Source organism: Puntigrus tetrazona, chromosome 19 (genome assembly GCF_018831695.1).
Source record: "Puntigrus tetrazona isolate hp1 chromosome 19, ASM1883169v1, whole genome shotgun sequence".
Lineage (NCBI taxonomy): Eukaryota > Metazoa > Chordata > Actinopteri > Cypriniformes > Cyprinidae > Puntigrus > Puntigrus tetrazona.
In genome coordinates this window covers 16,442,038-16,466,603 of record NC_056717.1, presented here as the reverse complement: position 1 = coordinate 16,466,603, position 24,566 = coordinate 16,442,038, and the positions used below count along the sequence as shown (strand labels likewise).

General features: G+C 40.5%; 1 protein-coding gene and 1 long non-coding RNA gene across 8 annotated transcripts in view; one reads left to right on the top strand and one right to left on the bottom strand.

Annotated features, from left to right (window-relative positions):
* Positions 1–9,991, top strand: part of znf516 (zinc finger protein 516) — a 36,114-nt gene extending 26,123 nt beyond the window's left edge. For 2 of the 3 annotated variants that reach the window (XM_043217595.1, XM_043217596.1), the window contains exons 3-5: positions 664–1,896; positions 4,423–4,527; positions 7,790–9,991. In XM_043217595.1, the coding sequence (XP_043073530.1) occupies positions 664–1,896; positions 4,423–4,527; positions 7,790–7,995 (1,544 nt within the window). In that variant the 3' untranslated portion in view covers positions 7,996–9,991. Of the gene's footprint in view, positions 1–663; positions 1,897–4,422; positions 4,528–6,514; positions 6,579–7,789 lie in introns of all 3 variants that reach the window. The other variant, XM_043217597.1, reaches the window with a different exon arrangement.
* Positions 1–24,566, bottom strand: part of LOC122323623 — a 68,084-nt gene that overhangs the window by 18,033 nt on the left and 25,485 nt on the right. For all 5 annotated transcript variants that reach the window (XR_006247027.1, XR_006247026.1, XR_006247028.1 and 2 more), the window contains 3 exons: positions 24,203–24,346; positions 23,705–23,825; positions 14,959–15,025 (listed from right to left, as the gene is read on the bottom strand). This is a non-coding gene — a long non-coding RNA (uncharacterized LOC122323623). The remainder of the gene's footprint in view (positions 1–14,958; positions 15,026–23,704; positions 23,826–24,202; positions 24,347–24,566) is intronic.

The following is a 24,566-nucleotide window of genomic DNA, read 5'->3' as shown; positions in this document are numbered from 1 at the left end:
TGTAAACAAACATCTTGCTGACAGATGAGAAGAGGTAGTCCCAGGCAAATTTCCCAGGCCCAGTAGTCTGTTGCTCCATTGTACTACTGTTAAACAAACTGTGTGATTATGCTACCACTATTAAAGTTTTTGACCTTATGTTAACTATTCAGATGATCATTTACATGTGTACGCTAAACAATGCCATTGATAGTTTTTAAATGTTCCATTATATTAGACAATTATATTGTAAATGCTGTAGTTACATCACATTTATATATATTGATTTGGTGCTAAATAAAAAAAAAAAAGTATTATCAATATTGAAAGGTTTTTCAACCAAAATAAATATTTAAAATGTAAATGTTTTTAAAATGTTTTAAACTTTCTTTTAATACATTTAATGCTTGCTTGCTGAATAAAGTAGGGATGTTAAATTTTTTTTTTGTTTTAAGTTTTGACCACAAGTTTGTAGTGTTTGTGTACTTGCTCTTACCTCTTTAAATCAATTTAACAATCTAAAATCTTTGTACAAGTGTTAGTATGTGCACTGAAGTACAATTAATAGTTATGTGGTGCCATCTTGTGGTGAAACTCCAAAACTGTTGTTCTGATTGCTGGCTTCTGTTCAAAACATGCTATTGTTGTTTAGTTACAAATCAATATTTGTTGTTTTCATGACAGATAAAAAGCCATACACCTGTGAGCACTGTGACTTTTGCACCTCAGAGCCCTCGGCCTTCGCTGCCCATGCCCAAACGCACCATATAGCAATCAGGAACTGGGGCCAGAGAAGTGATGCATCAACCAGCTCACTCAGCCAAAGCCAACCTCACCAAACCAACCACACAGGCTTCCCAAGGCTGAGAAATGCCCTGCTGCAGCAGCCCTACTGGCCCTACACCAGCTCAACTCACCTGGAGAGGGCAGCACTGAGCGATGCCGCATCCAAGGTGGAGGAGGAAAACAACAAGGGGTTGGAAGAAAGCAGCACCGCGGATAAATCGGATGCTAATCTGCTTAATCTCTCCATGGAGGTGGATGAGGAAAAAGAAGAGGCTTCTTCCACGTTATTGAAAAGTTTGGTTCGACACCAGTGTCCTTATTGCTCCTATGCAACACTCTATCCAGAAGTTCTCTGGATCCACCAACGAATTGCACATAAAGTTGACAGCACTACGTTGGTGCCTAAGTGGGCCCCGAGAAACGGTCTCAAGGGGCCCAAATCGCTTCTCGATTTCAAGAGACGTACCGGGCCACCTCCATTTCTGGAGGGTAAGGACTGTCCCACTCTGCCACAGATGAGAACTTCCCGAACGAGTCCACCTGATTGCAGCCCTGGAGGAACGAAGAAATCAAAACCGACAAGTAGCGTAGAGTCCAGCTCCTCGCAAAGCAAAAGCTGGCACACAGCCACAGCACCGGGGGCATCATCTCACTCGTCCAAACACAAGAGCAGCAAGTCCAGGACAGATGATTTGGCAGGCAGTAAACACAAAGCAGACGTCCATCAAAACACTTCCTCGCGGCCTTCGGCGAGTCCTCAGAAGACTGCAAACCCAAAGACAGGGAGCAGAGTGATGGAGAGTAGTCTGCTACCTCAAGAGGGACTTCATTTTATGCTCTCTAGCAAACACAAACTCTCAGATCAGAGGAGCTCCAAAGCCCATGCTCCTCAGACTCCTGGCAGGTCTGATTCTCACGCTCAGGATACACCGTCCGTAGCTGGGTACGACCCTTGGAGCAGACTTGGCTTGAGCGGCCCGTCCTCTCACTCCCAGTCCAAGAGACAGTCGACGACCGACGGTCCAGAACCTGTGGCAGACATCCTGAGTTTCTTGAAGAACTGCAGTCCTCATGATTTAGCTGCTCTCTACCACCACTGGGGCTTCAACAGCACCATGGCAGAACAAGCAGGTAAGAGGGTGTATGGAATTCTGCATTGAACCAGTATTATGAGATGCTGATTTTTAGGCAACACTATATTTCGATAGTCCACTTTAGGCATTCTACTACACTAAGTAACTTTGCAGCTACATGTCAACTAGCAGTCATTAGAGTATTAGTAGACTGTCTGCTTAATAACATCTAACACTTTATTTAGATGGGTCCGTAGCATACAACATACTGACTATGAGCGTCTTAAGTTTTATTTTTAAGAACTTATGCTTCTAACGCTAAACCTACCCTACTCTTGCAGACATGTAGTTGACACGTCCAAATGTTTTTGGAGTCCCCCTGTAATTCATTTTGAGCCTAATTTACTTTTTCCGAAACAGATTACTAAACCGGTATTAAGAAATCATACTAATTAGATTTGCGGTTGGTTAGTGCACACTGGACTTCCATATTCTCCTGTACACTTGTGATTATGGCTCTCGAAATAATAAATAAGGCAAGATGCAGATGCGCTTTTAATAAGCCATTTTCATAGCTCAGTAAACAACAGATATAGAAACATTCAAATGGAACTGTTCCAGTTGTCGTTGTGTGAATGCACATTTAATCATTTACAGAACAATGTACAGAATAAAATAATAATTTAAATTAGTGATAGCTTTTAGTGATATCCAACAGTTAGAAGACTTTCTGAGATATTTTTTTTAAATTCAAGAACGTAAATTTTTAATTGATTATAATTTTTTTGTTGTTTTATTGTTGCCAAAGCTTGTAATATTAGTTACTAGGTCGAGGGATATAATATATTCATATTGGTCACCGATATTTGTATTTATTTATTTATCGGTTATATATCAGTATTAGATATTTGTGTATGCTCATTTCACCATTTGACAGCTTTGCTGTCATCTAACACTCAACTAAAATTAATCTTTAATAACACTTATCAATTTAATATCAGTGTTAATAGAGATCTTTTCAAATATCAAAATGACAGTTTTTTTTTTAAATGCCGTAAAGCATAAATTCACTTAAGTTATTAAAATTAATGTACTTATTTTTGAAGGTTTTTTTCACATTTATTCAGACAGAATTGATCAGTTTATCAATAGTTCGAATTTCACCATTAACATTAACTTAACAGCGCATTTGTAGAAACAAACAGGTAAAGATTGACATGCTTGGAAATGGTTGTCAGGTCACAGTTCTTGAATTATTCAGCGAAAGCACATTAACTACATTTGCTCCTGAGTTGAAATGACAAATGAGAACAGTGAGGGCTAAAATGGCACATGGCACCACACACATACACACAGCGTCTTGCCAGCTTGCGCATACTCAAAGGTTAATGGAACTATTGAGTAATCTCTTCATCATCGCGTAACCTACGAAAGTGTGTAAAAACATTTCAGACCGCTATCGCTGAGAGGCATCGCGAGCCTTAAACATCAGGCTCGTAACGGCACGCCGGGCGATCTCCGAGGGGTTACAGCGCCTCGGTGCCACAAATATGCAAAACAGCAAACTCGACGAGTGAATGAACGAAAGAGCAAGAGGAGTCAAATTAAGCCACCAGCTGCTTTGAAAAATATTTTCAAATGCTTTTTTTTTCCATTCCACTTCATTTAAGGACATTTTGCCAGGCGGTGGTCCAGTTGGCCGGCGTCAGTGAGCGTAGTTCTGCGGAAAGACAGTGGAAATTTCTGTCAACTGTCTAGCCTGATATCATCAGCGCTCTCTTTAGCCCTTTGAGTCACATACAATAAAGTGACCTTTCCAATATTAGACTTTCCTTTTGTTTGTGCTGTCCGCTGCTTTTCTAGTTGCGTCGCTCCGGTATGGTAATAACTCACAGACTCATGTTTACTAAACGTAGCCTTGCTTACTACTGCCACCAACACTCTCAGTCACGGCTCGGTGCTACAACAAAGCGGGGCCTGAGGGGTAGGAGCAGGTAGGACCACCAGTGCCAGGTGACGGACAGGAGCCAAAGGGACAGCATTTCAGCTCGTGCTCTTAAAGCACCCTAAGGGGAAACGAGATGCCGGGTGCTTCGGGTTCCACATCCGTTCCTGTTACTTCATCGAGTCCTTCACCGTCGCGCACGTGTCCGAGCGATTCCCCCTCCGCCGCGCGGACGAGGGCTGACATAGCTAGAGCGACGGCCAGGAAAAGAGCAGCGAGAGGGAAGGAGACAAGGAGAGAGGGAGGAAGGGGAAAGCAGCACACCTGACATGTGACATGGTAGCGCAGATGGGGGCACATCACAGGGCAAGGCTTTTAATTCACAGTAATTTATGCGGTCACATGGGCCTGTGTTCATGTCAGGCTGTCGGAGATGCTCTCGTGATGCGGCGTGACAGCTCCCCATCCAAGCCCTGAAGGTAGCCTCCCATAATGACACATAAAACATACTAATGATGCTTCCTCTCTCTCTTTCTCCCTCCGTCTCGTAACCTCTCTTTCCGTTCCGTGTAAGTTCGCCTACATGTTTTTCCTGTTAATTTTCATTTCTCTTTCTCTGTTTGTGTGCGTGAACTGTAGGGTTGGCGAGGTCAGGGTCTCAGCAGGGGGAGTATGTGTGTCCGGTGTGCAGGAAGAGCTTCAACCAGCCCAGCCATTACCGCACACACATGAGATCACACACAGGTGAGAAACACACACTAGAAACAAACATACACACAAAAGCGTCGGACAGCAATTAACTGAATCTTCTAACTTCACTTTTCACATTATATTTCATCATTTCACATAATTGCAAACGCAATGAAAAACATATTTAAATGATAAGACACTATATAATTTATACTGTTTTTTTATTATAGTTCTCATTATAAACATGAAGGTAACTATAATAAATATGATTTTTATAAATACATTGCGATATACTAAATTAATCCAGTAATTTGCAGTATAGTGCAAGTGCTTTTAATGTCATATTTTACGTTATCCTTGTAAATATAATTAAATATATGTAAACTTAAAAAACACTTTATTAAATACGTTACTGTGTTCTGCAGTTAAATCATTACAAATATATCTTAATTGATTTATAAAAAGTTAAAAATATTCACAAATGCACCAAAAAAATGTTATAGTCATGCTGGATAAGAAGCTGCGAAATGATTTCTATACATACTCATCAAATATAAATTTTCATATATATTTAAATATACATGCATGCATTTATGTGCAAGTGTGCGTATGTATAACGAGCGATCTCTCTCTGTCCTTGGACGAGACTCTTTTCTTTTTTTCTGCCGCAAACATATTTGCGTGTGACTCTGACCTGTGAAAATTGTATACATTATTAATCAGATGTCACTTATGGAGCTGTAATTGTGCATGCTAATAAGCTCAGCAGTCACCAGTCCAGTATGATATGCGTCAAATGCTCGCTGAGAAAATGTGACAGTTTGCCCTTGTCTTCTCGTCAAACCACACACACACACACACACACACACACCTATTCAATCAGGAGTCTTCATTTCATCACAGAAAGGATTATATCCATCATTCATGTTTAACAACAAACTTTCATACAACATAATAGATCTTAATGTTTGCATTATTTAGATATGATGCGTTGCAATTGTATCGATTTACGTTCGAAACATTTTTGGAGTGACCTTTGCTATGAGTATTTACTAGATTTACCTGGTTACAGGGGGCAGTGCTACTGCCGTCATTAGCATGCACCGTAGCAGCTTTTTAATAATATAAAGAGGTCATGTACTATTCGCAGTAGTCCAAACGAATAGGATTTCCTCCACTCTCTTAAACAGGGTGCACTTAGCCACTCAGTTTATGGCTAGGACTTGAATTTTTATTTTTTGTAAGAGTGTGTGAAGGTTGGGCATGCTAGCCAGACTGATCCCCAGTGACAGAGGCCAAATGCTACATTTTATGGAGCTCCCTCTCTCTCTACGCACATAGACTTACAATCAACGTCATCAGTGATTGCTCTCTTCAGTGTGAGCTTCCAAATGAAGTGGGGCAGGGGCCCCCGGCCTCCATTAGCATGCACACTAACTCTGTGTGTCACTTTAAATTGGTAGTTTCAGTTCACTGTCTGCCGCGGCCACGCTAACTGGTGATGCTAATTCAAGGCCTTTATGGCTAATGCTCGATGAGTGGGTGGATTCTGGGTTTGCACCTTGGTGCCTTTAAAACTGATTCCTGCAATATTTCCTTTGAAGTGACCAAGAAAGCAGAAACATCCTTAAAGTTAACTTGAAATGTATTTGCAACCGATTTTATTTCTGTTAAGTGGTGTAAGTCCCAGTGAAAAAAGGATATTCAGTGAGATAATATTATAATTGAATCATTGTTATTAGCCCAGTTGATTGGTCTTTATTTCATGTGGTTGTAGGAAAAAATAAGAGGGCCTGGTGCAGCAATTTATTATATTTTGAAGACAATTTTATTTTGCTTTGGAATGATATGCACCAACGGGGCATTCATACGTAGACCAGATAATGGGTTAGATTTTGATTTCATGTTGATTTAAAGGTTTAATTTTTACCAAAATTATCTTTGCACCCTCCTGGGTAACCATACAAGGAAACAAGTTCCAGTTTTTGCAACATTCTAAACTTGATTACCTCTTTTTAACCCGGCCACCTTGCTCCCACAGTGATGTTTGAGTCCAATGGACTCATGGGAACTGGAGTCCATCCTCTACAGAAGCCCCCAAACAAGTATGTTTCACTTTTCGTTCGGTTGTTTGCATTATTTGTGTGTATCTTGTGTTGTTTTTTTTCTGTCCTGTCAGTCATTTCTTCATCTTTCTTCATTCTGTGATACGCAGTTTCTACCTGCCTCAGTTTTTACAGCACAGAAAATTCTAGAAATAAGCCAGCGCTAGGGGATCGAATGGATCGCCTTAACAATCGGAGATGCGCATTGCTGCAGCGGGGAGGCCCTTAATGAATTACCCCCTTTGCATGTGTTGCATATTACAAATGGCAAAAGCAGGCCGAGAGTAAAGGTCAAATTAAATTTGTGCCGCACTCTCTGTGATGTTCTGACAATAACCTTTAATGTAATTTGGTGGGTTCTGTTTTGGATCGGGGTTTCACTTTCTACTCCTCTAGGGAACCATGGTGCCCCTGGATGAGCTCTTACTGTGCCGCAGACCTTATCAGGCAGCCAGCGCAACCCAGCCTCAGATAGTCCTGATTAATTGTGTCTGTCTTCATTTTTTTATGAGGCATGATTTATGATAATACCCCTCTTTCAGCCCCTCGGAATGACAATTATTTCCTAGTGGATAATTCATTCATTTTTCAAAAATAATAATACGGAGAAATTGAATGGCAGACTCATTTGTTTTGCTCAGGTGTGGGGGGATATTTTTACGCGATTGCACGAGGACAGCGTTGTACATCAGTCTAATTAAACGCTGAAACTGGGACTCTGACAATTATTCCAGTGTTGAGCCCCAAACAGACATGGGCAGAAGGAGAAACTAGGTCTGTGTGTGGTTGTCAAGTTCGCCTCTCCTCGCAAAACTTGATATGCCCAGACTTTCGACATCTACCGTCGGTGTGACGTCTTATTGCTCAGGGGAAGGCAGGCAGGCAGAGATTCCTGTGTCTGTGAGTTTGTGTGTTTGTACGAACAGCTGACAGAAACAGAAAACAAAAGGCTGACGTCCCCTCGGGGGGAACAGTCAACCGTCTCCATATGGCATGTCATCAGCCCATCAATCATGCCGCGGCCCCTCCCCCCACCTTCCCAACCTGCCTCTGTTCTTTCCTCTTGAAAAGGGAAGGCAGCGCTCTCAAAGCCAGCCCTCCAACATCACTGCCACGTCACCTCTCTCTCCTCTCTGGTTCCAGCCTCGGCTCCGCTCTCACCTTGGGGTCCAGGCTCTGACCTCATCTTGTTTTTTGTGTGTCCGTTTCAGGTGAGCGACCTTTCCAGTGCCGATACTGTCCTTACAGCGCCTCGCAGAAAGGTAACCTGAAGACCCATGTCCAGACTGTGCACCGTCTAGCCTTTGACAACGCGCAGTACCCGGACAGAAGACTCCGCCAAGCCCCTACCAATGAACCCACGGACCCTTCCAGATCTCACTTAGCATCCCCACCACCTCAAGACCAGCTCAAATGAGGGTTGAAATCTACATAAGGTCCATCAATGCAATACGGCATTCGAGGAAGACTTAATTTAATGTACGCCATTGGATTTGTTCGTGTTTTTAGTTTAGTTTTCTTTTTCTTTTTCTTTTTTTTTACCCGACACAAAGCTCTTGGTTAAACTGAAAGGGGGAACACGTTTGCACCTCCTTTATCCAGAGACTTACGAAACACTTGAGGGCTAAAGCCTTGACAACACGAGGTCAGAGCTGATGGAGTAGGACAGTGAGCTGCGTTCTCGAACCCAAGGACTTCAGCTGATCCCCTAAACTTGAAATGCTGCCTCCGAGTTTCCAGATTGACTAGTTGTTAAAAACAAAATAGCCTTAGTGCGCAACGAGTGTAGTTTGTGCGTGCGTGTGCGATTGTGTTTTCCACATTGTACTTCTCAGGACTTGAGTTAGACGCAATTCCAAAGCCTGCATTTGTTCACACAAGTGTGACATGGAGACATGGAGACATGCAGTGAAATTCATTACTTAGTTTTGTCGATTATAAGCATATATATATATATATATATATATATATATATATATATATATATATGTTTTGTCACTGGTTGGGCAACTCTTGGCACTATCATCAAAATATGTCCTGAACACCTTTGTATTGTGTTAAACTTGGAAGTATTTTTTATGTAAGCGCTGTAATGTTACATAGGTTTCCACTTGCGTCAAGTGTCATATTCATAAACCTTGTCTCTGAAGAGTTTATGGTAAAGACACATGCCATATTTTGCATTAGTGTCATCTGATTGGTCCAACATAGTCAGAAATATTATTTGTGGCTGCACTTACCTTTTTGATGTAGCCTACAAATTTTAATGTGTTTCTTTTTTTTTTTCTCATCAAACATGTTCAATGGATTCTGAATAACTCTATCCCAAAAAAGAAAGAAAGAAAACTTAATTCAATGGCGCATCAGGTCTCAAAGCCATGTTAAAATGCTCCAGTTTTTGATGAAAGATCTATTTTAATCTTAACATGCTAAGTTGCAAGTTGTCTGTGTAATCATTTAAATTATTGCATAATAGAGAGACTAGTAATTAGTGCAGCAAGACTAGATTGGGGGTATTTAGTGTGTTTTATAATGTTACTTATAAAGCTTTAGAATGCCATATTTTTTAGAGGTTGAAAACTTAAAAGCAAAGAAATTCTTGGCCATATATTTCTATGAATGTTGTAAATGGTAATTAGGTATTTACAGAGATAGTCCTGCACAGCTGTGTACGTTTAATTGCATTCAGATATGTACAACAGTCAAAAATGAACGTTTATCTAGAGCATTTATATTGCCTAAATCCTTGTGTTGGAAACTAAGCCAAGAAAACTGATCCTGCATTTCGAAGTTTGTTTTAGAAGAACCTCCAATGTGAATTCGTGTTGATGCTCAGCAGTCAAACTAAAACATGTTGCAGGTTCTAAGCAGTGGCGGTGACCCAAGAACTGAGAGTTATTGAGAACGTGGTCCTATCACTGCTGCCCTTGAGCAAGGCACTTAACCCTTGGTCGCTCTATAGGGACTCCCTGTTCCTGCAATTGATGTCTAGGAAGGATGAAATGTGACTGCTAATTGTAATTTACTAACAGCAAATCAACTTTTAAAATTTGTCCTAGGACACACAAAACATGAATAGCTTTTCCTGTTAGCTTTTTAATGAATTTAAACCCCTAAGTACTAGAGCAGAAGACCTAAGAAAACTAAATAGCATGTTTTGAATTCATTTGCAATTGGGTTGTTTTTTGTTTTTTTTTTCTTTATGTAACACTATTAATTTTGTGGTTTGAATAGAAGTAGTAGTTGAATGTATGGAATGTATTTTGTGTGGTTAAAAGTTTTTTTCTTCCCTCCACATATATTTTGTTCAATGAAGTACACAAAACCTGTTGACTGTCATCCTCAGATCATCTCCAACTCATACATTGTTCATTGTTGAAGTTTTGAACCGCTTAAATTAAACTTTACCTTTACCTTTGGTCTAAATGGCATTAATGTTTCTAACATTGATCTAGGTAGAGCAGAACAGAACTGAAGTGCCAAAACTTGACGCAATGATGTCATACATATGCAAATGAATGTGTGACATCACATGCCGCCCCCCAAATATCACAAAATCCTGTGGGAAGCACTGCAATTAATATGCTGTTGGATGCTGTTATCGAACCAGTTGCGTACTAATTCAATGACTCGCTCATAACAAAACGACCGCCACCTACTGGTTTACCAGAAAGAGTCACTGAAATTCTAAATATTCAAATTTCTATAGCGGAAAGCTTCCTGTTACTCTATGTTAATTGTCATTTCTAAAGCAAAATCGCACACACAATTGAGTAGTTGTTCTAAATGCATTTCTGTTTTGACTGCATAAAAAAGGTTGGGACAACATTGTCCTACACAGTCTATTCATGCCCACTGTCATCCAAGATGGGCACACTGCATTCTACAGTAGGACCCGGTGTTACCATTTATAAAGGGGTTTAAATATCTAAAACCCACACATTAGCCAAATTATAGCATGGCCTGAATTGCATTTTACTCAAACAGACATATCTCTTTCTCTCTGACCTCTCTCTGTTGTGTGTGTTCACTTACATTAGTATTGAGGTCCTTTGCATTGAAATGGCTGCTAATTGCATTGATCTCCTCTTGTGCATGCATAGCTACTGCTGCTGCTCTGTGCTGTGACAAATGACTTGGGATTACATTGCTAAACAACTGCAGGAGTCTGTCTGATCTACTAGCCACACAATAGACCTCTGACCAAACGCAAACCTCTGTGGGGCGCTGTTTAAGATCACAGTTGTACCTACGCAGGCAAAAGTAAAAAGCAAGGTTCTCATTAAAAAAAAAGAATAATTATTCAACAAACTTACGGTAAACTGTAATGATCATATACTGCCCTGAGAGAGAGACTTTTATAGCTCTTTCATAACTCAGGAAGCTAATGTAGTGCTCATTATTTAATTTACATTTCCTAAAATAGGAGAGAAATAATGATATCTTTTTGCCAAAACCTCCAGCAAGAAAGCGCTTCAGCATTGGTTATTTAAACAGGTCTCCTTTGTGAGCTTCAGTTGCACCATCAAGAAATCAAACTCCCTCTGCAACTGGACTAAATGAATTGCTTTGGAGCGGTTAAATCGGTCATTGGTAAAATCTGATTCATGCATTAAAAACTCAGTGCCTTTAATCAGAGTAGATTTAAAAGGCAAGAGGCCACCCGTCTTCGGGGCATTCAGATGGGATTGTGATCCACTTCACTGGGCACTTCTCCGAGGGTCAGAGCCGAACTGTAGAGTTGTCGCAAAAAAGCGAAGGACGCTGTCACTGTCATCAGAGGTGAGCAGAAAAGAAGTGCATGTGTGTATTTGTGTGTGTGCGTGGGCACCGATCGCCACGCGACAAAAAGGCCAGAGAAAATTACAACACTTCAAGTGTTTCCGACACCTCACCAGTGTCTGTGGCGGGAAATATGTAAATACGCTGCTAATCAAACGATCTGGAATTGCAAATGCCACAGCGAGGTCACGACCCAGAGCCTTGCTAATGGAGGGTTTAGGGCACCGGCGGAGCAGGTTGGAGTGACGGGTACCGCGGGGTTGAGAGCGGAGAGCGGACCCCTGGCGGACGACCTCTGCCTGCAGGCCCCTCACTATGCTGACAGTAATGAATGGAGAGAGCTGTTTATGCATATCAACGATTATTTACAGCCAAACAGCTGAGAGAGCGAACGCTAGTCATCAGGGACGCAGACACTCTCTTCTGTTCGCATCGCATAGCCATTGTCAAATGCGAGAGGCTGGCGACCGAGAAAATGAAGTCTCTCGATGAGGAGGCTTTCGGTAATGGATAGAGTGATATTCTCCAATCAAAAAATGTGCTGGCTAAACTGACAAAAACAATTACATTTTAACTTAAAGACACTGAAATGTCTGACTCACTTTGATTTATACCCCTCAGTTGTAAAAACTGAAATAAAATCGTGTACATTTTTTGAGTTACTTTAAAGTAGCATAAAAATCAGAGTGCATGAATAATGATTAGGGATGCACAGGTGCAGGTTGCGCAGGAGGCACAGGTTTTTTTTTAATTGTTTTTTTCAGCTGCAATAAATCAGTATTGTATATTCAGTATTTTATTGTGCATGCAAATATCTCCTTATTTTCACCTTTAGATTATGCTCAATCTTTAAAAACACTAATAACGTGATGACTAAATTCATTAGTAGCATTTAAAACAACTGTACATTTTTAGTGTTTTAACTTTCATTTATTCAGATGAATTAGAATAATCATATGTATTAGTCATAATTTACGTTTTGCATTACTGTTGATAACGTAAAAAAAATTACATTTAAATTATCGTTGCTATTGTCTAAAGCTTATCCGAAGTTAATTTTTAAAAACCAATAATAATTTAAGACATTTAAATATAAAATGACTATAAAATTCCATTTAATGTTATGATGGCTAAAATTCCTTTGTAGCATTCAAAAGCGTTTTATTACTTTATTTTTTTTATTATTTTGCCAAAATACTATAGCAATAGTAACCCATTCTGAACAGTCTTCTAAAGCAGATCATATGAATCGCTTTAATCACTTAAACTAGTCTGAAGTACGTATAGGCTACCTTAAAGAACAACAACCCCAATCTTACATATTAACCTGTCCTGTATATTTTCTGACAGCCAGCAGCCTTTGTCTTTTAGCATCTTTGTCAAAGCTTTATGGCTCCGTGTGATTCGTGACTCATATCAGCAAAGAAGAGAATTAAACCATATCTAAAGTATGCTAATCAGAAGCTATTCAGTAGGTCTGCACTCTCAAAAGTGCAAATGGTTCCCAGGACATCCAGTGACATTTAACATCGCCCTCACTAATTTGTGCTTAATAGGCAAAAAGTGATTAGCATTAACGTTAAAGACATTTCATACATCCCCCTTCCCCATTAATTTCCTTTTTTTTTTTTTTTTTTTTTTTACTGATACTTAACAGTTGATGTATGTAGCTGGATTCTACAGCTTAAACTAATGCTACGCTTTTGGCAGAAATCCTTCAGAAGTATAGCAAGAGTACCAGTATAGTCTGTTTTGTGACAAAAGGACAAAACAGCAAAGAGCAACAGAACATTTTAAAGAAGCTGTTTAAAGTAAATCCTGTAATACAGGGCCCGGGATATCAGTCAGGCGCTCTTAACAAACCGTCCAGTGTTCGACTAAAGCGACTAGAGTGGGATTAGTCAGAAGAGCTAATTCTACAGCTCTTCCAGTTTGCCCAACAGATTCATGTGTCATTTGTTCATCTAGACCAGTTAAGATGAATGGACTAGCGAGGGTATAAACATGCTCATGAACCATTTATAACTCTCATGTCCTCTTCTGTCAGTGGTGGTCTCTAAGCTGGTGGCGCAAAGATCTCTAACAAACGTCCTAGAACTGATGTTCTCAAAGTCAGAGTGGTGTAAGGACAATGGTTCAATCACTTCGCCTTCAACACAAACAACTCTTCAACCTTCTCTACACTCATGGGAAATGGGCAGAGCCAATGATGACGGACAGTCCAATCTTCCAACCAGACACCTCTAAGAAGGACATGACTCTGGCCTACTACCTTTGGCCCAGCCAGAGCTGAAGGTGATAAATGTATATTGGCAAAGTGTCTGTGCCAATGCTATTAGCCTGAAGGTTTAAACTCTTGTGTAATTTTCTTTAGGGACTTCTTTATAGGCAGAGCCCGCAGTATTGGCAACTGTGATAGGAAGACTCGACTCTCCCAGACCAAGTGGAGTGGAATTTCTGATTAGGCCTCTTCCCATGCATTGAGCCGGTAATGAGCGAGAAGAAGAAGGAAAGCTCTCTAAACAAACAGCGACGTTAACAATAGCATAAGTAGAAGTGCTGATGTGTTTAACTAGATATTTAGCAGACAAATGATGAATGGCCTTTGGCGATTCACAGTGACCATCTTGGAAGCGGGTCGCCCACCACTAGTGGTACCGAAAGGAAGCGCAAAACACTGTTTTCAAACATGTTTCCAAAATATTTTTCCACTCCTGTCAATCATTGGTCAACAAACGGATAGCCCTGCCCCCACACTCATGCCATTGGTCAGCTAGTGTTGCTATGTCAGGCTGGTCAGCTTCTTAAACGCAGTTCATAACAGGACACCCATTTATTTTGCATTTTATACAAAAAAACTAACATTTATTGTTAAAACTAAGCATTATAAAAACATTCTAAATATAAATATTATATACACTTTAATATATTAACTCGGAATATGTACCCAAAGGTGTGTAAAATGTAGTTAAGTTTCAGGGTCTCGTGCTTTTTCGTGTCCTCGACTTATTCCCACCCCCCTTCTCTTTTACAAGGAACAGAAGCAACTTTGTCAGCCCTTAGATAAATACCCGCGAAAAAGAAGAAGAAGAAAAAAAAAACCTGAGTAATTTGAGTCTTTTGTAATACACTTGACAATCATGCTGGAATCTTTCACCCCAGAAATGCTAATTACTCACAGCGGGAAACAGTTATGGAGAAGGGCGCAGGAGTTTAATGTATTCCAGTGTTGCCGTAAAGTCGACAAAGCGGAGCATTTGCGTGCCTCTCCTTTGCCCAAATACCTTAAGCCAAATGCTAAAGGATTATTGTTAATAGAAGAACCTTTAATGAGCCAAGAGTGACTTTATGAAGGTGAACTGAACCTACGGCTATATAACGACCATCACTGCACTTGAGTTTTTTTTACACGGTTGTCTTCAGCGGATTAAAAGCTCCCTAAATGACGTACATTAAATTGCAAAGCTGAAGTTTATGAAACAAACATGACGCTCCTTAAAACATTCTTCTAGTCACGGAATGTTCTAAGTAAAGGGAAATTACATTTATAAATAGAAAAAAAGGTGTCAAAAGAAACGTTAGGTTAAGAAAGACTTACCGCGAAACTTTTAGCCTGCTTCTTAAGTGCTCGTTCCGGACCCGGCGCCCGCACAGCTAGGCTTATTCTAGAGAGAGAGAGACGGGATAAAATTAATCTTAAACAATCACGTCGACCTGTACTGAAATATTTCACTACACCGGCTGTTATTTTTTGTCAATTCCCTCGAACGAGCCAGCAGCGCGGTTATTAATGCGACCGGCAGATGGCGCGCTGCGGTAAGAGGAGAGCCCTGGAGCGGCTTCGAGCTGAGGGCTGGAGGTATTTTCAGACAATACTGCCTCGAGAAATTTCTTCTCGGAGAGGTCAGCTATCGTTGTGCAGTTTTTGCAGAAAAGCACCAGCAATATTATTATTATATACAAATATATCTTTAATTCATTCAGGGTTTACACCGATTTCACTGTACGAAATTAGCTTATTATTTAGACTTTAGTAATGGATAGAAAGGGTAGGGTAGCCAAAATTGTTTGTGGTCTCCTCTAAATTTGTTTCATTAAAAAAAAAATATTTCCTACAGAATGTCACTTTATCTATTCATCCCTGTCTCATCCCTCTTATTTAAATGAAACCTCGCTGTCTCGTCTTTCCAGCCCGGCTTTCCGTCACCACCCCGCGCTTCTTGCACCGCGGCGGACGGAGGAATCAGCCCGAGCGGCTGCGTGTCAGATCGGCTGAGCGTCAGCGTGTCAGGACCCAGCTCGCTGACAGTGTCAGTCAGACATGGGTTTAACAGACACGGATCACAGACGGCCCTGCCAGCTAGAGAAGACCGCTAGTTCCAGCGCTCAGGGCTCGGGGAGTAGATACCGTTACAGGGGCATATGTTCTTTGGCAGCCCAGTCAACTCAGACACTCGCCCTCTCTCTTGTTGACTCAGCCAGCTGGTGGTGGAAGAGATGGGCAGCCGGCTGATTAGAATGACAGGCATCTCGCTCTGTGAAAGGCAGACTGAGAGGCCAGGGCCTCACACACGCACACAAACACACACTCACAGGCTCATGTAAACCTAGAGCGAGCAAAAGGGGGAGACAGAGAGGATGAGGGAAAGAAAGGGACAGAGGGGCAGAGGCCTCACACATAGCAGAAGCTACACAAATACAGAGCTTAACAGCGGGTCAGCGGAGCGGGCGAAGAACAAGGAGAGAGACAGAGTCCTCTCATGCCCCTTTTCATCAAGATTCGACGTGACGGCTCTCGAAGACATTCCTGTTTTTGGGTACTGCCGACGCCTCGAAAGTGCAGTTCCAATACACTTCCTGCGATGTATTGTCAGCAAATATCGCGCGATAAATTTACTAAGTAAGTAAGCCATTTGTGTCAACTAAAAGCTGGCCCGTTCTCCCGTCGCTCTGATAATAGGCGCTGTAATTGATCCCGCATCGGGTTATTGATGTCTGGATCAATTAGCCTTAAACTGGCTATGTTCGAGGTATTCATTTTAGGAAACAATCTGCCTTTATAATACTGCACATTAATCATTAGTAAATGCCACTTAACACAAGGTTAATTACACTCTTAACGACTCTCATAACCATTTTGAAGCTGAGAGCTCTTGTATGTGTAATTTGCTCGTCATAATCTCAAGCATAGTACATTTTAAGTGGCTGATTGATGGACAGGAAATAGAATCTGCCCATCGTTTTAAAAGATAATAGAACACCTTATACAAGGAGGTCAGACCGCGGGAACAGACGGCAGGTAAAAGAGGGAGTTCACGCTCACGCTAAAATGGAAGTTTTTAGGTTGCAATTTTAGAAATGTCATGGGTAAAATTGAAGCAAGGGAACTTTTTTGTCAGTCATTCCCAAACTCTAAGTCATGGAAAACCTGGATTTTGGGGACATTCTAGGAAATCGTGCTTTTCAGGCCTGGAAATTTCTACTAGCGTATACAGAATTAGCTTCTAATTAGCCTGTGCTCTGTTAATTTAGAATTTTTATAATTAATATTTTTTTTCATTTATATTTTATGACTAGCAGGCAAGCATAGTGAATCTAAGAGTGAGTCATTCTTGCAAGTTGGATCTTTTTGAATAACTGACCAAATCAGTTCACAGTTGATTGAATCGGCCTGAATTAAACGACTTACGAAAATCTGTAAAAGTCGGGGAATTTTAAGGTGGATAAATCCATGCTATTGTCCAGCCTAAAAATTGTTTGAATTGTGAGTGAATTGCTTTTATGAGTAAGTTAATCTGAATAAATCTGTCAAACCGGTTTACAAATTATTCAAATTGATTCATTAGTGAATCACTCTGAATCAAGTATGGTGACCCATACTAAGAATTTGTGCTCTGTGTTTAACCCATCCAAGTGCACACACACAGTAGTGAACACACACACACACACACTGTAAACACACACCTGGAGCAGTGAAATAATATTTCATAATATATTTTTGTAATCGACCAAACTGTTTTATCAGTGTTCTTAATGATTCCCGAGCCATTCGTTTTTTTTTTTAAATCACCAAAAAAATCAGCATCGACAGCAACTTGACACATTACTACAGAATGTGCAGTCAGAAGCGCAGCTTACCCAATCAGAATAAAAATTATATGTAAATATGTAATAGACCACGTAACAGACCTCGCATTTACGTTAGCTTTAGTAAGGTCACAAGATTTATTCACCCCGCTCATTGACTGGGGCATTGTTTCAACTCGACCCAACTTCTGCTGGCTTCAGATGAAAACTATCGATTTAAAGTCAGCTTATTGTGGATTTCATTTGTTTGGAAGCGTAAGAGCCGTTAGCGCATTGTAATATCAGCATAAACAGGAAACGCCACCTGCGCGTGGTAACCCCGTTTCACCGCTGTTCCAGGGGCCGCTAATGGCAGCGCGGAGTTAATCTGAAAAATATGTCCATGAATCAAAAGCAGATTGATCGGCTCCTTCATTCGAGCAACATATTACAAGGGCACGGCGAGTCTGTGTGCGTTTCACTTCCAGATTAACTACCTTTTTAAAAGGTGCAAGCGCGGTCCATCTCTCCAGGGTAAAACCGAAGAATGCCAAAAGGACAAATGAATTCTGGTAACCTTGATATTCTGGCGGATTCAAGAAACACACTTACATTCCTAGCATTCGCCCCCCGCCCTCCCACACACACACACACACACACACACACACACACACACACACACAATTCAGGCCCGCGTTCGCACCTTGCACGTTTTCATTATGCGAGGCTAAGTGGGCGGCACGCTAGTCCTCCCCCTCGCACTCGCTGCCATCTTTATATGATATTTTGGGTAATAATCACTGCTATCAGGCCATCCTCTCTCTCTTTGTTTCATTTCCTGTTCATCGGCAGGCACGCCGCCTCTCTCCGCTCATCCCTCTTCTCAGCTTTGTGTAGCGCAGGGCCTTTACAATAGAGAGGCGAGGCAGAGGAGGCGTGCGGTTGGCACAGCGTGTCATTAACTCTTTACTGTTGCTGCAGAGCCAGACAGCAATCTGACTTACTGCACACGATTACACCAGGCCCCTTTCCGCAGCCTAACAGTATTTATTAACATGTCCCTCCCTGTCACCTATCAACAGGTACTTAAAGGCCTTTCACCTCGCGGAGCACTTAGCTGTGAGAGGAACACCTGTGTTAATGTGTCACTCCCAAGCTATTTCTGTGAGTTAAAAGGCAGCTATTGTGCCGAATGATAGCGCACGACCCATCTGTAACAATGGAGAAAAGCAGGTGTACGAGCCGTTGCTATGATAGACTAACAAAACTGGTTAAAGTAAGGAATAATGGATAATTGCTTCATTTAAACGGTGTTGTGAAACGATCAAGCGAAACTTTGGGCTCTGAAGTGCCACTCTTTTTAGAGCCGAATGCAACATTGCTGTAAATATTATTATTGTAGTGTATGTTACGGTAACGTGCAGGCATTACCGCAACATAAACGTTCGGCTAAAGGGGGCTCGAATCAGCATGAAGGGGTTTATTTTGCAGCAGTGACTACTGTTACAGGTAAATCAATACGTTGACTTGAAATATGGATTCGAAATGGAATAATTTAAAGACAAAGATAGGAAATTGAGCAAAAACTGCAACTGACCAATCAGAATCAAGCATTCCAGAGGCGAAAGTCAGTCACTGTGCAATGCTCAATACCATCAGCACTAATTTTTTAACATATACTTTGCATGCAAACTGTACAAAGGTCACGGAGAGTATCTTTCTCTACTTAATAATAAATGTGTTTGTTCATTTATTCTGAATAAATAAGAAGAGCATTGTACTGCTGGGTCTTTATCTGATGATTTTTTAATTACCAGTGCCGGAAAATGTCAGGAGGTCTAAAACAAGAAGTATTTTAAACGTACAGAGGCAACGTGTGAGAATAGTTTTGAAATATTTCAGCTGGCCCAGCACCGTTCGCCGTTTTCACCTCCTTGAGCTTGTCAAGATGGCCAGCATTAAAACAAATTACCAAACAAGCCACGCGGAAGACAGAAATCTGACAGACAGGAATTGATTTACACTCCATATCAGGGGAACGCTTAGATTTAGACATTTTACAGGTATGCCTTTTTGTGCTTTTGAAAAGATACATTCAGACTCGAATGTCTAAATAGTATAATAAATGTCCCTTTATTTAGAACTTTTTAAAGTTTTTTAAAAACAATTACACACACAAAAAAAAACATTCTATTTAGATTGGTGACATTAGCATAAAACTCTTTTTAAAATTTGAATTTACCTGCTTGAGGTCTCAGCCTTCAGAATGCCATTATATTTACTGTCTGGAACCAAAGCACCGTTTTTTTTGTAAAGAAATTACACAAAGCCTGAATTTATTTTAAAGACGTGACTCGCTTTCTTCAGGCTGCGGGAGAAAGAAAAGAAGAAAAGAGACTTGTTCGTTTACGATACGCACCATATACTACTACATAAGCGCTTCAAACGGAAAGGTGAAAAACGAACGAGGCATATTGCGAACAATAAAACACCCTGCCTGCAGACCATAGGTGAATATACATGTCTTGAGAACAAAAAAAAAAAAAGCTAAAGATTTTGGTGCGAACACCAACACCATATTTTGGCATTCTACATGTGTGAATTGTCTGTCCCATCTCCTCGTCTCGAGGGACAACAGGACAGGTGGCCATCATAACCGAAACAGATGCTGAAGAGAAGCAGTGCTGATGAGATTGTCTGGCTACTGAGAGAAAAGGGAAGTGGAGATGAAGTCAGCACTTTTGTTCTACTTCATACACGGTCAAGGCCGCCATGTTGAGGCACGTGTAAACTCTCGCTCCCCTGTGACAAAACGAGAAAAATAGCTCTCGGCAAAATGCACGTTTCTTTTTTCCCTCTTGGAAGAAGGGATTTGGTTTTTTGTCTGTTTAACATATGAGGGTGTTTCTCCGGCATAAAAGGCTGTTTCTGAGAGGAGTTATGAGAGGAGGCAACACTGAATAGATCGTTTGCACCATAAAATGTCTCCTTTGTTTGAATGGAAGGCTAACAACAATGCAAAGCACAACAGAACAAAGTGAGGTATTTTCTCCCTCTGATGAGGAGAGGGATTGTACTGCATTAAAAAAAAAAAAAAAAAAAAAGATTTCTATAGCAACGCAGGATTCAGAACCTTAAAGTCTTATTTTTCAGCATACAGCAGAACTTGATTACACAATGAAAGGTGCTAATTTAAGAGATGAATTTACATGCTAACAATCCTTCCATTCAACAATCGCGTTTTCCGATGATCTATATCTCATTTGAGCTAGGCATCTGAATGGCATGAAACAAAAGAGATGCACAATAGTGTATGATGTCGCATAGACTAATGGGATTTATTTTCAAAAGAACAAAAAGCACAGGGACGCTCGTTTCAGAATAACATCGTGTACGGAAATAAAGAAAAGGGGCCGGACTACAATACGTGATCGCTCGTGAAACAAATGTAAATGTTAGGCCCGTTGTGATTATTTACATTGCGGTTTTAGATTACAGTTATCTTTGCGCACGTTAAGTCGAATCGCATATTGGCATCCAATATATGTGCATTTTATACAAGCCGTGTAAAATTGAGCCTCAGATTTACAAAACCAACATAGATAGCATAGAGCAAGAGATTTAATGATAATCTACAGCAACTGATATATATATATATTATTGATAACCCTTCCTTAATTGACAAATAAAGACTCAAGGGAACTGGACTGCTATTAAATGAATGAAAGTGATTTAATTATACCTTTTCAATAGAATTATTATTATTATTATCATTATAACTGCACATGATTTAAATATACAAACACAATTCAATAATTCTAAATGCAACTAAATGTAATGCAATGATTAAATATCATATCATTCACGAGCTGATGAGATGATATATATATATATAGAGATATATATATATATAATTAAAAATTACAACCAAATTTCAAAAGCTTGACATGAAAGGAAAAAACGATATAAAAAAACTATAATAATAACACAGGTCAGGCCTAGTAAAAATGTGAACGTACAGCCACGGCGGCTCCGAGTTCTCCTGCATTGTTTTCTATCAGCGCGCAGTGTTGTTTTGCAGCTTTGCTGGGGTGTAGTCTGTGCTGATGAATTAGGAGAGCTGTAGGCTGGCGTTGGAGAGGAATGCAGCAGAGGTGATGAATATTAGTGTCTTCTCTGGTGTTAAGTTTGAATTAATCATCTCACGGCTGGCGAGCAGAGCCACAGTCCAGCGGCTTTACCGCCACAGTCCCACAAAGAGAATGTATTGCATCAGTCCAGCACGCTACACTGCACCCCTAAATGTTTGCTTCCCTCTTTTCCTTTTTCGGACAAAAGGCAAGAAACGGCGGAGAATACAGGGATGGGGAGAGACGCAGAGGGCCACACAAGAGGAATAGCTTGGAGACGCTCTTCGCAGTTTATCATCTCGCTTGGCTTTCAGAGGATTGTTAGAGGGGAAACTAAGATCAGGAGCCTTCTAGCCATGAATGTCCAATTTGGAGACCGCTGCTTGTACGTACTGATGACTACAAAATACTAGCAGCTGTTCTCACACCATTTCCTCCCTATTGGCTTTTTCCCGCTCACGCTGCTCTTCGCTGTCTCTCTCTCTCTCCCCTCCAGCGCTCTGCAGTGATAGATAGACATATGTCTGCGACACCAAAGTGCCTATCTGGCCCTGGTGTGTCAGCTCACCTTTATCAAAGCATGCACAGGTATATCCAGCTGCCATGGCTCATTACACCACCGCAGCGTGCCTGAAATGTTTGAGCTGCTTCTGTCGCACCCCTCCCTCTACATCCCTCCCCCCCAACCCATCACCCCTGCGCTCTACTAACTTTGTAGCGCCCGAGCTAAAGGAGACAATTGAACGAAGGCCATTAGACAGCGGCGGCGGAAAAAATGGGCGCGGGTGAGTGATGGATGTTAGCACAGCCGCTCCGGCTGAGGGCAGGTGATCGGCGCTAACGAGGGAGCCATCAGGCCCTGTTCTGACAGATGGGGATGGGGCCGCTAATATTGGCAGGCGATTGACAGCGAAGCGCGGTGATTAGCGTCGCTTAAAGCCCCCCTTACCTCTCGAAGCCTGCCCCTCCTTGCGCGGAGACTGACCGCTGGATGACACCGGCTGATTGTATTGATGGAGGGACAAAAGGGCAGAACGGTACAGAGTTTTCTCTGGGAAAATTTGCGCTGGTTTACGTGCTGGCTAATTGATTAAAATGTCACTCGTGCGTGTTTTTTTTATTTTCTACATTTTCACTCTCCAAATGTATAACAGGTAAAAGCTGTAGTATTTAAATATTAAAATGTATAATAAATAAAAATATATTGAGGTATACACATTAAATCATATATTAGTATATATTTTAAAGCATATTTAACTCTAAAATATTAATATCTAAATATTAATTCATATATATTTGTAAATGTAAAATAACTAAATGTAAATATAATGTAAAATCTAAAAACAAAAAAAGGAAATAAAATGTAAAAAAGGAGTACAAATTAAACATCCAAACATAAAATGTAAAAAAAAATCATACATACACATACACAAACACACACATATATATAAATAATTTTTATATTTATTTTGTGTGTGTGTGATTATTTTATTTGTTAAAATATGTTTATATATCTATTTTTAGTGTGTGTATAAATACAAATACATACATATATATATATATATTTTTATATAATTTTTTTTTTTACCACAAACACACATGTACATATTTGTATAAAAAAAGCTTTAATTTGCACCTACGAAATGTGCAAATAAAATATTTAAAATGTAATTGTATTTTTTTATGTAATTAAAAAAAAGCATTCTTTCTAAAAGAATATATAATTTTTTATTTGTTTTTTAACTTTAATATAACTTTAGTTAAAGTGTAACATATCTCATCTCTTCTTCAGTCAACTACTGAACAGTGTCAACTACCTAAATATATAAAGACTGAAATCGTTTTCCAAACACCATCTTAAAATGTTCAGAACTCACTTTTCCTTATCCTTTCCATGTGTTTTTGCAGGCCATCCATTACCCTCATGTGCTAGGCTACCAAAACTCCTTTACTCATCCGATTATCCATCCATCCATCATCCACTCTCCAAAATTGTATCAAAACAATGAGGCAATAATGATCTAAACCCTCTGCTAGTGTGTTGGACCCACTACAATGAGACCGGTGCTACCGTTCATGGCCTGCGGACACGCAGATCTATAATAAATCCTTCAGCGCTAGTGTGCTGTTCCGTAGGAGCTGGTTCACCTTGTTAGGAGCTAACAAACAGCCTTGGGCCTCCTGGTTAGCTGCACAACTCCATTAGTCATCTGATGAAGAGCCCATGTCTGATACCAGCACAACAGCAAGGCAACCACTCCATCTTTACCTGCAAGAGAAGGCTTCGGTTATGGCCCAGCTAAAGCACTTTTCTACGGTTAGCATTTCACATGTAAAGTATAGATACATTGCAGGTGCTAAAAACATCTAACCCTAAAACGCCAATGCACTGAACTTTTCACTAGAAGTGAGCCATGGACAAATCATTATGACTACGAAAACAAAAATGACACTAGATTCCCAGTCTAATTTGTACAAACAAAAACTACTAACAATGTTTTGGACATTGTGTACAACTAAGCAATGGTTTGTGAGGCTACAAGCTGAGTTTTATCGAACTAAAGCCCTGGCGCTACTTTGTTGGTCAGTGAATCAGTCTAAACTATTTATGCTCTGATCTGTGGTGCCTCATAATGAGGAAAATACCTTATTCCAGTCGTATTTGTCTCTTTTAGTTTGAGGCAGAGAGGATGACATTGAATTGGAAACGGCCTCTGAAAATGCCAGACATGGAGCCATTTTGGGTTCGGATCAATGGCGTAATCTGGTGCCTCGGAGACTGTGAACTTCCTGTATGGGTCAAAGGGGAAGACAAACAGGCAGGCATTACAGCTTTAAAACCCACACTTATATACCCGCTATACATTTCACATACGCTTGTAAGAGAGAACGCGCATTGTATGTAGACATCATAATTTCCAGTTAAACTCAGTTCAAGTTGAATGTCTTTGTTGCAAGAGGAACGAAATGTAATTTCTTTCCATTGGCTACTGGAAATGTTTAATTTGGT